The sequence below is a fragment of the Anabrus simplex genome, chromosome 4 (assembly GCF_040414725.1).
Source record: "Anabrus simplex isolate iqAnaSimp1 chromosome 4, ASM4041472v1, whole genome shotgun sequence".
Classification (NCBI taxonomy): Eukaryota; Metazoa; Arthropoda; class Insecta; order Orthoptera; family Tettigoniidae; genus Anabrus; species Anabrus simplex.
The window spans coordinates 248,140,373-248,153,729 of NC_090268.1; the positions used below are offsets into that span (position 1 = coordinate 248,140,373).

At 42.0% G+C, this 13,357-nt stretch overlaps 1 protein-coding gene across 2 annotated transcripts in view; it reads right to left on the minus strand.

Annotated features, from left to right (window-relative positions):
* gpp (grappa) overlaps positions 1–13,357 on the minus strand; it is a 552,218-nt gene that overhangs the window by 323,065 nt on the left and 215,796 nt on the right. For both annotated transcript variants that reach the window (XR_010859839.2, XM_067145498.2), the window contains exon 4: positions 8,935–8,998. Coding sequence is in view for 1 of the 2 variants with exons in the window: in XM_067145498.2 (XP_067001599.2) it covers positions 8,935–8,998 (64 nt within the window). In the remaining variant the exon portion in view is untranslated. The remainder of the gene's footprint in view (positions 1–8,934; positions 8,999–13,357) is intronic.

Consider the following 13,357-nt stretch of genomic DNA (forward strand, 5'->3'; position numbering starts at 1 on the left):
CACCCACCCTATTACATATCGATTGCCCTGCAAAATCAATTGACTTGAACTCCACTGAAAATCTGTGGGAAATGTAGGAACAGCGGGTAAAACGCCGACGTCAGCATCCCGCAAATTTCGTGAAATTGCGCGATCAAATCCTAAGCGATTGGCTTAACCTAAAGGCGACGTACCTGCACAACCTCGTAGACTCGCTTACTAACCGAATCAGGTCAATTATCAAGTCAAGACGCGGAGTTACACGGTATTAAATGATGCTTGTAATGATTTCTCCAGGGGTGACTATTTCTTGGTCCGGTGAGCTTAGAATACTTAGGAATTACGACGACATCGAATGGGATGTGGAATGAGCAAATGAAACGTACTAAAATGAAAGGGTTGGTCGCTTTATCCAGCACAGGGTGTTCAGCCCATTTTCCCCAAATATTCCGTAAACGCAACCCATGTTTTAACCCCTTTAAAAAACAATTATACTAATTTATAAAACTCTTCATGTTTATCTTCAGGTCAACCGTTACCTCACTATTTATATTTTACTGTTTACATTTCATTTACTTGTATTTCAAAAATTCATGTAATTTTTTTATGATTTAAGCATAATGGCATTAGGCTTTTCTTTTAACTGATATCCTTAGATTTCATACACACACTTTTTTGTGTAGAAGTATTTCACTGCTGACGACGTATTGCCCGATGTTGATAGGTGCTGCCTGTACGCGCAACGTTGGAAATTGCCCAGCAGAAGTGTAAAGTTTGGTAATAGTAACCTCCAACAATGGCGCGAAGCCCGATGATTTGTTAACGCTTTCCAGACTCCTGCAGCCAGACCCACCGGGCAGCACTTCGAACCCACGGGCTCCGGCAGCCCAGCCCGTGCAGTGCCTTTCTCTTTCTGACGCGGCAGCGTACTGGCCCACAGCACTGGGCTCATACGGCCCACCGCAGTCCACCGCACTGGGCGGGCTCCGTGGAATAACCTTGAGTAGTTCTCCACACTAACATGTGCGCTGTGCACAACGAAATGTTCACGTCACACTACTATTCGGATCATTCACTCTACGAACTCCGTACGCTACTAACATATTGCAAAGTAGGCTAACCGCATTTTGAAATTAAACGGTAGATATTTCTCCTGCACTATAATAATAATAATAATAATAATAATAATAATAATAAAATAATAATAATAATAATAATAATAATAATAATAATAATAATAATAATAATAATAATTGAAAACAAACAGAAACTTTATTATAAACTAATATTCGTTTGCAATTGACATCAAGTTAACTGAAAATGAATCTAAATAACACGAAACATATACATAGGACTTCATTCGCGTTTACCTCAAAATAAAATATAAACAGAAATGACGTGCATTTTGCCAACAACAAAAACAATCCTCAACATAGCTTTTACTTAGTGTGAGTAGTTTATTGGTCATTGTTAATGTGGTGGAATGGAATTACCGTGAATGAAAAGAAGAGTATCAGCATTGTCGTGCGTTGATAATGAATCCCGCTGAACTGCAATTTATCTCTGAAGCTGAACATGATGCTTGCATACATATTACTTTCTTAGCGATCTGGTGAAATTTTGGATAGTTTTGTCCATTTGTTCTCCAATAGGATACTATATCTTCTTGCATTCCATAATTTTGCTTTAAATATCTTTCCAGCTCATCTGTTGGAATAGGAGCATCATGAACGTCAGTCCACGAAGAAAATTTCATTACTTTGGCAGGTTGTGGCATAGTCGTGGAGTCTGATGAAATGGCGTATGGCTTTTAGTGCCGGGACTGTCCGATGACATGTTCGGCTCGCCAGATGTAGGTCTTTTGATTTGACTCCTGTAGGCGACCTGCGCGTCGTGATGAGGATGAAATGATGATGACGTCACATGCACCCACCCCGTGTGCCAGCGAAATTAACCAATTAAGGTTAAAATTCCCGACCCTGCCGGGAATCGAACCCGGGACCCCTGTGACAAAAGGCCAGCACGCTAACCATTTAGCCATGGAGCCGGACACGGAAACATTATAATGCTCGTCATTCAAGCACACCTCGTTCATCGTAAGTTTTTTTATCTAATAAAAGAGACAAAATCAGTCCAACTCCTTTGATCAACACTATTATAATAAAGAGAGAGCGCGAATTTTGTTTGTTTGTGTATATCTGGAGGGGAATCTCAGAAAAGACTGGACCGAATCTAAAACTCCTTTTACTAAGGTAAATATACATTATCCCTGAGGGACATGGGCTGTATTTTATTTTCAAAACAATTCCAGGTGGGGGCGACAGGGAAGGCATAAAAATAATAGGCTAATATAGGCGAAATATCGAATTTGTCGTGCAAGGACAACACTAAGCTCATTTTAAGCCCCTTGACCCAAAGAACAAATCTCGGTAAGCCCTATGGGCCCGAAAACTATATTTTACGGCCCTGAAACCGACCGTTATGGAGATATTGGCACCACACTACCCCTGCTCTCGGAATCAGATAAGGAAATGAACTGCCGTAACCATGGCAACGTCAGCTCCAGGGTTCTACAGCAACGCGATTATGTGTGTACGTTTGGGCATAGCTGCCAACCAAAATTCGTATACATAATCCCTGAGCATATCTACAATATATTTCCAAAAATTAACATGTTACAGATGTGAAGTGGTATTTATAATATCTTTTAAAAATAAAGAGACATGTCCCTCTTTTTTGTTTTTGGAAAATCCACGTAGGAGGGGGTGGAGGAAGGGCTGATAAAGGGGTTGAATTCTTTTTATGCGGATACTTATATCTCAAAACCTGAAGATGTTACAGATGTGGAAATACGTATTTGTAATCTACTTTAAAAATAAAGAAACTTACGTTCTCACGTGTACAGTTCTATGTCGCATGGTCATCTCAGCCCCAAAAGGCAATACGACAAACTTTGTTTACAAAGAGTTTCTGGGGTAAATGAAACTCAATTTCTCAGTGAGGTTTTATACTTCAGGGATTTTCAGATAATGTCTTAGCACAGTACCGAGGAACGATTACTATTATAAAATTACAAAATCCACGCGAGAAGCCGCGAGTAAATGCTAGTGTGTACATAAAGTTCACCGCAGATCGTACAGCACACAAAATTAACGTCTTTCCCATCACCGTCAACTGCAGGCTTGAATACCAACCAAATACGACTTTTAAGTTTAGGATCCGGTTCAGAAGTCTTGTATTGTGCGGTTTTTAGTTCGTTTGTTGCTTCTTTTTTTACTTCACGATTTTTTGCCACGGTTTCTTTTCTTTTGAAATTACAGTCCACATTCGTTTCTGATAACAGGATAGACGGAGAAGTCAAACTGAAAACCACAGCACATTTGAGCGGCTCCACTCGACCGTACTGCAACGCACTCCGGTGACACGCAGTACACTGTACGCATTGAAGCAGTCAGCCCATAGAACTACCACAGCGCTGTACTTGGCTCTCCGCGTACGAATGACAGAGCGCTGGCCCAGACCGGCCCATGCGATGACGTCACGGGCTTCGTTTGTTCGAGCCTTTCAAAGCCCATTGCAGTGTACTGCTGAAGCAGCTCATGGGCTGGGCCTCGCTGCAGGACTCTGACGCGTTCTGCTGTCAAATCTAACTATGCAGAGTTATACGTTAGGTAATTACAGCAAAATAGCAGCTGCTACGAGAAATCGTGGTCTGTTTTATCTGTTTGAATGTAGTCCAAAACTAGAAAATCCAGGTAAGTAGTCCACATGATATCTGTATTATTTTGAATATTCCGTTTTTCATTCACAGAATATTCAATAACTTCTTTCAATGTTTTTTTTAACCCGCGAGTGGTCGCTAGCCGAAATGTAACGTGAGTGGTCGCGCGTGTAACTTTCTCTCACAATAAAACATTTACATATGTCACAGTTTTGTGAGGCGTAAGGCTGAAATTGACTACTGAAATAAAACGCAAGTTCTACCTTATATATTGTAGATAAAAATGAAATGATAAGCTGTTTATTAAAGACACACACTTCTACTTAAAAATAGCATGTGCAATGTACATAAAAATAACTTCCGTCCTGAAGTTGTAAAAAATAAAATCTCACACAAGCATTATATCTAGTAATGCTTACGTACAAAGCAAGGTTTCTGAACACAACAACGTTTTCAAAAAAAGAAGTGTTCATAATACAAATACTAACGCGTACTACAGGAGTAAGTTTCCCGCTCCACTTCAACATAACACCAACGTCATTAGTTGCGCAATGGGAGAAACTCTCACGCAGCGCGCACGGACAAACAGGAAGCTTTGTTCTGACCAGGGGAGGGGTGCTTACCCTTCAAATGTGAATCGCTCTACTCACGACAGTTATAAACTCAGCTACCTGAGGGAACAGTCAACTCCCTTTCATCAATGTGAAGTAATATCACAATAAAAAATAATATGAGAGAAAATCTCATATAGCGAACACTCGCGGGTTAACGGGTGGTTCTTTCGCCATTATTCCGATTGTGTGCACACTGCTTATTCCAATCAGCGCGTCAGAGTAGGGATCGAATAGCTGCAATACTGTGATGGACAGCCATTCCGGGTAAAGAGGGAATTCTACTGAAAAAAAAAATATTTGTTTTTAAATACAACCTGTGACAAAGTTCGGTGAAGTCCGAACGGTCGATCCGGCAACACTGGCGACACGCAACGCTGCACCTGCGTAGCAGCAGGTTTTGACCACCTGCTCCCAACGTTCAATGGAGCATCGTGTGTGTGCCGTGTAAGACTTGTTTGACACAGTGCATGTTTAGTGCGTTGGTTCTGAACTGCGAACAGGAACATGAACGACCAAAAGATCAATGTACAGTTTTGTTTTAAGCTTGGCAAGACACCGAAAGAAACGCATGCAATGCTGTTACGTGTTTATGAAGATCAAGCACTGTCCTTGAAGTGTGTGTATGAGTGGTTCGCCCGTTTTCGAGGAGGCTGGGAAAGTGTTTCTGACAACCCCCGTAGCGGAAGACCGGTGACCGCCGTCAGTGACGAAAACATTGAGAATGTGAGGACATTAATCACGAACGATCGGCGATTAACTGTGCGCATGATAGCGGATGAACTGCAGATTAACCGTGAATCCGTGCGACTAATCGTTACCCAGAAGTTAGGGAAGAGGAAAATGGTACTACTCACAGGTAATGAAATTCGCACATGTATTACAGAACTACGCTGTTTCGCACATTGCGGCGCCACTGACAGGCAACGTAAACCTATGGTGTTCATCACCTAAGTGTACTAACCACAGGGACTCGTACAATCCCGATGTGTTCCTCATACAGTGGGTACTAATCATAGGCAAGCAAGAACCATGGGTCGCTCATTTAGTGTTACTAATCACAGGTACTGTAAAAGCCGTCGCGCTCTCGTTTGCTACTAATCACAAACCTATTTGGTACCTAACATAGTGAAACTACCTCACTCCTCATTTCCCTAGTACGCCTCTTCAGTGATGCCTAGGCCATCTATGACAGCTGTTGAGGATCCCACCTGCGGAATCGCTGACGGACTGAATATACAACATACCTAACATAGTGGTACTACGCGCAAGGAAAAGCGACCCATGGTGTTCCCCGCGTGGTGGTCCTAATTTTAAAGAGTTTCGTGGTTCTACTACATTCGTCCCTTGGTCGCCCCTTTTAGTCGCCTCTTACGACAGGCAGGGAATACCGTGGGTGTATTCTTCGTCTGCGACCCCCACCCACAGGGGCTTGTGTGTTTGGTGCGCGAGAGGTATTTTATTTCCTTTACGTCCGCCGGCAAGCCGGTTAAGACCCCCCTATCCGCCACTGGGACGCGCCACGTGGGAGCATCACCTCTCTCCCTGCTACGCCAGCGTAGCAGGTTCGTGGCACTCATTTATTTAGGCAGTAGGTATTCCATTCAACCACAATGGAATGTTCCAAGTTATTTCATCAATTCACAGTCAAGCACTCATCCATTGCTGAATGCTCTCCCAGACAGACGCTATACGTGACTGGAAGTGAGGACTTTGAATCCAGTCGATTCATTCATGTACTCAGTCAATCATCCATTCGATCATTCATTCATGTAGTCAGTATTTCATTCATAATTGAACGTGCAATTCTGTCCACCAAGTCATTCACTCACACAATGACACTCATTCTTCAACGAATGTTCTCTCCCCAGTTACTTACTATCCGTGACCGGGTTAGAAGTGTGTTATTCATGTTTGATATATGACCACAGTTCAGCCATGAAATCATTCATTTACGAATTGATAAAGTAATTCATTCAGAAATTCAGTCATAATGTATGTTGTAACGGTCGGACAACTCTATGAGACTTGTGACAAATGCAAGCACTAAAAAAACGAAGGAGGGGAAGATATATGGTTGTCCTAGAGCCCAGATTATATAACAATGTTACCGTCTAGGAAAAATAAAGTAAGTCAAATAATTGTAAGAGTAGAATGTAATGCGTATTCTGAATTTAATGAATTGCAATAAACGAATGATTCCTCCCCACTTTCAGGCAACCCGGAATTAGGAGATGGGAGTACTCTATTTTAAACGTCTGTCTCAACGCAACTGTTGTTGTGACTGCTGCGCTGTCAGATCGTGGCTCCCGTGTAGTCCTACGATTGCACCGTCTCGCCCAAGGGAGTTAAAGATGTAGGGATTACGCGCAGGTCTCCCCGCCTGGTTTGGCCGTCGGTGACGTCATCAGAACCCTCAGCGCCTTGTCTTCTATAAGAGATAATACACAGCTGTGAGCTATTCTGTTTTAAGGTGCGTTTTCCAAGGTGCGACTGTAGCCGCCACGGCGGCCAGAGCTGCAACGACTGGGGTCGCCATATACGTTGGCGACAGCAGAAGCAAGCGACGGGTACGTGGGGCGTTTCCTTAGACACGGCTCCAGCCGCCAGTCGCGCAGTCCAGTCCGTCAGAAATGGACGAGAGCACGGGCGATTTAGTTAGTGACAGGGCGTTCCATCACATTTTAATGGAAGAAGAAGAAGATAATAATAATAATAATTGTACCGGGCGGTACACCTCCACTCCGCTAATTTAAAATGTGCGCCAGTTGAAACTCCTCTGCTGGAGGAAGTCTGAACTTTATCTACGCTATTAATTCTCTACTTTCTCAGAAGATGTCACCACGTGGAAAATTTTGAGTTTTTGAACTGTGTCATTTTTGATGTGGTTTTGTTTCGCTTGAAGTAAGAAGTGTGAACTTTCTCTTCTAGAGGACACTACTGAAGATCAACAATAGTGCAACCTAGTGCGGAGTCAAAGAACTATTTTGTTGGAGAAAATTTTATTTCAAATGTTTGTTCTTTGCTAAATTTTTTTCAGTCTTTGGTTAAGTTGGCAATATTAACCCCTTCTTTCCCCTTGTTTTAAATCTAGCCTATCCCGAATTTCTTGAATTAATTTTCCACCAATTATGTGTTTCTTCTTAGTATTGTGTAGGGGGTTTATTGATCTACCAATAAAATCATCGCGGGAGGGTGTTTTCATTCCCCTAACGCCTAGAACCTTCTGCGAGAGTATTTAAACTGCTGATTTTAGGGTCTCCGGGCCACTTCTGTTCCATCTTTCAGTGTATAAAGTACATAGCAGGAGGCGGGAAGCGCCTCTTTCTTCGGCAGCGGTCATCAATAAGGTAATGGCCGATTAATAAATTCTTTCTTTGCTAGCTCAGCAGTTTAACTCTCGGGGCGGGTGCGAAGCGTTCCTCCATGTAACCTTTTCCTAAAATGTAACGATCTTTTCTTCTATTCTCTTTTAAGCTGCATATTGGGATAGAGAGTGCTAACCCTCTCGAGCTCCCACTCACATTGTCTTGAGGTGAACTTATTTTCTCAACCTATTCTTCGTTAATGTAAAACAAATTGCTCTTTTCTAAAGTCACCTCGGTAGTATGGGATTAGCCCTTGCATTAGGGGCCTAGAGCCAGATTAGGTTTTTAAAAAACAAGTGTATTAGGAGTGCAAGATCGCCTCCTCTCAAATTGTTATTTTAGAGGTCATGTAATTGCCCATTTTTATTTAATAGACCTCAGTAGGTTGGGTATTTTACCCCTGTGTCTATGTCCAGTGAGGACAACTTGAAGGTGGAGTTTGGTGTGGCCTGGGAGAGGCTTAAATTTTGAGAGCGACTGGCTCTTTTGAAAATTGAGTGTTGTATGCCTCGTGGAGGCTTTTCTGTGTAATTTGGAGCAAGGGCTCCTAGGTATGAATGGGGTTTTCTGCCCCTCTGTTAAAACTCGTGTTTGGGGTAAAACTGAGCTGATTGCCCAAGCAGTGTAAAATCAGGGCGCGAAGCCCAATTCCTGTAAATATTGTAACTACCCTTTTTGATTTGCTACTTTGTACCTGCCATGCTTGTTATTTCTTTGTTTTTGAAAAGAAAATATAACCTTGTTAAATTTTAAATTAATTTTGCTTTCGTAGCTGGAGACCTATTCACACCCGCACCTTCTTTCACCTCTACCTACCACGGAAAACTCCGTAACAATAATAATAATAATAATAATAATAATAATAATAATAATAATAATAATAATAATAATTTGTTAACGTGGTATCTCGGCCCGAAAAGAAGGAAAGTCAACAGTATATTTGCATCGCACTATGAGGGTTGTACGAAGACATGCAAGCCATCTGCTTGGCAGAATACGGGTGTAGCAACAATTGTTTACACGTTACTATCACCTGATTGTATTATGTTGTAAAATGCACAAAGTTTACCCATAAGTTCTTAATCATTTCGTATTAATTCCCAATTAACATACTAAACAATCCTCCATGAAGAGGAAACAAAATAAACAATACCAGAACTAGCACTACTACTACTACTACTACTACTACTACTACTAATACAAAATAAATTAACATTACGTCCATTGATATACGATTACTACAACACAAACTTACCAACTGCACGATACTGTCAATAGCACGATTGTATCTATCGCAAAGATTTTTCATGCTTTCATAGCTGAAACAGAAAGAAAACAGACACAACTTATTCTAACAATTCTAGATATCTTGAAACAATTATGGCACATACCGGGATATTCAATTTCTGCCACAGACCACAAGGATGAATAATTCATGGAGACAAAAACCCGAATAACATAGATAGATATAGCTGCGACTAAAAGTAAATATAAAGAGCATGCAATCCACAACTGGCTTTCAGAACCAATGTAATTCTCAGTACATTTTTACTAACAGAGTTGAGAAGAAGATGATGATGATGATTTTTGTTTAAAGGATTCTAACATCTATACTAGACTTAACTAAAGTTGGCGTCTCACAGGTAAGGTTGGAGGGAGGAGCACTGCACGTGCCATTTCACGATGTTGCCACATTCCAGCATTCCTTTCTACATGCTCTTACCCCTCGCTTCCGGTTCACTTGTTCCCTCCTTCATTCTGACCGCTGTGATCTGTTGTAGACTACCTGGCGAGACGGTGTCGTCCCATTTGCGATCACACTTATACAAACAATCAGGTTCTTATCAGAGATACTGACAGGTTTGGCAACTCCCAGCAAGACGAGCTGCCCTGACGTTTTACCTCCATGGCAACCGCAGTCGCCCCACCCTCGTTTCCATGGCAACCACACAGCCACTCCCTTTATCCCGCCTCGGCAGGCAGTAAACGGACCTCCCTCTAAGAAATGTCAGACGCCAACTCTTATTATTAGCAGGATAGGTCATGTGTATGTTTTTTTCCTATGGGCTTTACGTCGCACCGACACAGATAGGTCTTATGGCGACGAGTATGTATGTTTAGTCATCAGCCCGAAGGCTGGTTGGATCCTCAACAGTTCCGCCATCAGCTGTCATAGATGGCCTAGGTATCACTGAAGAGGCGTACTAGGGAAATGAGGAGTGAGGTAGTTGCTTTCTTCACCAAGCCAGAAGTTGCTATTACATATCAGTCTGCCAAGCCCACTGAAATGCATGCACCAACTGACCCTATGAGCAATACTTTCACACCAATCATAGCAGGGACTGACTGCAGAAGGAATGGCATTACTAGCATCACTCATACCTCAGACACTTTCATTTTGTCAAGCCAAGGATAAAGCTGAGACAGATCAATAAAAGTAACAAAATTGCTCTAGCCCATACCAGAAGACATAGTGCACTGTAAACACTTGGTCCCGCCAGCAAAGATTAGGCCCCTAATAAAAATGAAATGGCGTACGGCTTTCAGTGCCGGGATGTGTACGAGACTTCGGCTCCCCAGGTGCAGGTCTTTTGATGTGATGCCAGTAGGCGACCCGCGCGTCATGATGATGAAATGATTATGAAGACGACACATACACCCAGCTCCCGTACCAGTGGAATTAACCATTGATGGTTAAATGGTGGCGTGCCAGATGCGACCGTGCCGCATGCGACCCGTGTCACTAGCGATCGCATAATATGTAACCGTGCCGGATGCGACCGGCGTTGACAAGCAAATTGTAATTTTATAAGTTTTGACATCACCCAAAATAAGGTAAGCCAAATCAGAACCAGAAAAAGAGAGATACTAAGAAGTAGGTGCAAGTTGGAAAGAAATAAAGTTAGAAATGGCTGTGGAAGTAAGGAGAAATTGAAGGAACTTTCTAGGAAATTGAATGTAGCAAAGAAGTCAGCTAAGGATAACATGATGGCAAGCATAATTGGCAGCCATACAAATTTTAGTGAAAAATGGAAGAGTATGTATAGGTACTTTAAGGCAGAAACAGGTTCCGAGAAGGACATTCCAGGAATCATTAACGAGCAAGGAGAGTGTGTATGCGAGGATCTTCAAAAGGCAGAAGTATTCACTCAGCAGTATGTAAAGATTGTTGGTTACAAGGATAATGTCCAGATAGAGGAGGTGACATAACGCAGAAAATTACAGGCCAGTCAGTTTGACATGCATTGCATATGAGCTTTGGGAAAACATTCTTTCTTATTATATATTAGACATGTTTGCGAAATTAATAACTGATTTCATAGAAGGCAGTTTGGGTTTAGGAAAGGTTATTCCACTGAAGCCCAACTTGTAGGATTCCAGCAAGATATAGCAGATATCCTGGATTCAGGAGGTCAGTTGGACTGTATCGCGATTGATCTGTCTAAGGCATTTGATAGGGTAGATCATGCGAGACTACTGGCAAAAATGAGTGCAATGGACTTGACAAAAGAGTGACCGAATGGGTGGCTCTGTATCTAGAGAATAGAACTCAGAGAATTAGAGTAGGTAAAGCTTTATCTGTCCCTGTAATAATTCAGAGGGGAATTCCTCAAGGCAGTATTATTCGACCTTTATGTTTTCTTATATATATCAATGATATGTGTAAAGAAGTGGAATCATAGATAAGGCTTTTAGCAGATGATGTTATTCTGTACACAGTAACAAATGTTACAAGATTGTGAGCAACTGCAAAATGACCTCGATAATGATGTGAGATGGACAGTAGGCAATGGTATGATGATAAACGGGGGTAAAAGTCAGGTCGCGAGTTTCACAAATAGGAAAAGTCCTCTCGGTTTTAATTACTGCGTTGATGGGGTGAAAGTTCCCTTTGGGGATCATTGTAAACACCTAGGTATTAATATAAGGAAAGATCTTCATTGGGGTAATCACATAAATGGGATTGTAAATAAAGGGTACAGATCTCTGCACATGGTTGTGAGGGTATTTAGGGGTTGTAGTAAGGGTGTACAGAATAGGGCATATTTTTCTCTGGTAAGACCCCAACTAGAGTATGGTTCCAGTGTATGAGGCCCTCACCAGGATTGCCAGATTCAGGAACTGGAAAAAATCCAAAGAAAAGCAGCACGATTTGTTATGGGCGATTTCCGACAAAAGAGTAGCGTTACAAAAATGATGCGAAGTTTCGGCTGGGAAGACTTGGGAGAAAGGACACGAGCTGCTCGACTAGGTGGTATGTTCCGAGCTGTCAGTGGAGAGATGGCATGGGAGGACATCAGTAGACGAATAAGTTTGAGTGGTGTCTTTAAAAATAGGAAATATCACAATATGAAGATAAAGTTGGAATTCAAGAGGACAAATTGGGGCAAATATTCGTTTATAGTAAGGGGAGTTAGGAATTGGAATAACTTACCAAGAGGTTCAATAAATTTCCAATTTCGTTGCAATCATTTAAGAAAAGGCTGGGAAAGCAGCAGATAGGGAATCTGCCACCTGGGCGACTGCCCTAAATGCAGATGAGTAGTAATTGATAGTGATTCGTTATGGATTTGTTCCACTCCGGGTTTTTTTTATTTGCTTTACGTCGCACCGACACAGATATGTCTTATGGCGACGATGGGACAGGGAAGGGCTAGGAGTGGAAAGGAAGCGGCCGTGGCCTTAATGAAGGTGTGAAAATGGGAAACCACGGATAACCATTTTCAGGATTGCCGACAGTGGGGTTCGAACCTAATATCTCCCGAATACTCGATACTGGCCGCACTTAAGCGAATGCAGCTATCGAGCTCGGTCCACTCAGGGTTTAGAGTTAGTCACACTGCGTAGGAAGCAACACCACAGACATCAATCGGATTCATAATGAATGCTACAGGCAAGTGAGTTTGTCTTTTTCTTGCAAGAATAGGCTTGCACTATCTGGTCTTGGGTACCTACACCAGATTTTGTATCATTGTAATGGAGAATATCATATTTCTTGCTCTTTGACAACTATATAATTTGTATGATGTATACTGCTAAGAACTACTGCTTTGCTTTTCCCACGCACGTAAGACTAAAGTGAAATCCTTTGTGAAACCGAACAGAAATGACTGATTATCACGTTCTATTAGAATAGTGCCTACTATTGTGAGACCATTGTTCAGTAACTTCATTCCAGGTTCCAGACTTCAGAAGAAGTTATCATACATAGCATTACTATTTGTGTGATTGTATAGCTCAGTGAAATACCGAATCACTGTCGAATGTAGGTTTGTGACAACAGTAGCAAACTCCTTCCCAGGTATAGAATTCCTTTCCAAGGATAGGAATTTTTAGATTCCGAGACCCAAAATATTTTCATTCCATATTTATCAGAGATATTATATACACGTGAAAAGGACAACGTCCTCTAAATTGTTCGTCTACTGTGATATCAGTACCTGGAAGATTGGTGATTTTGCAGACTGCTTCCCACGCATCTCGAATCTGTGCGAGCTCGTCTTTCTCACGATGAACAATTCTCGTCGGTTTGTCATCGAATCGCAGAAAAACTTGCAGCTCCGTGAATCTTTCTCCGCTCATGGCAGCACGGAAAATAGGACAGCCTCATGATTAGATTTTAGGTGGGCCGCTGGAGTCCAATTAGGCCTAAAATTCCACTTCATCAAACCCTCTCC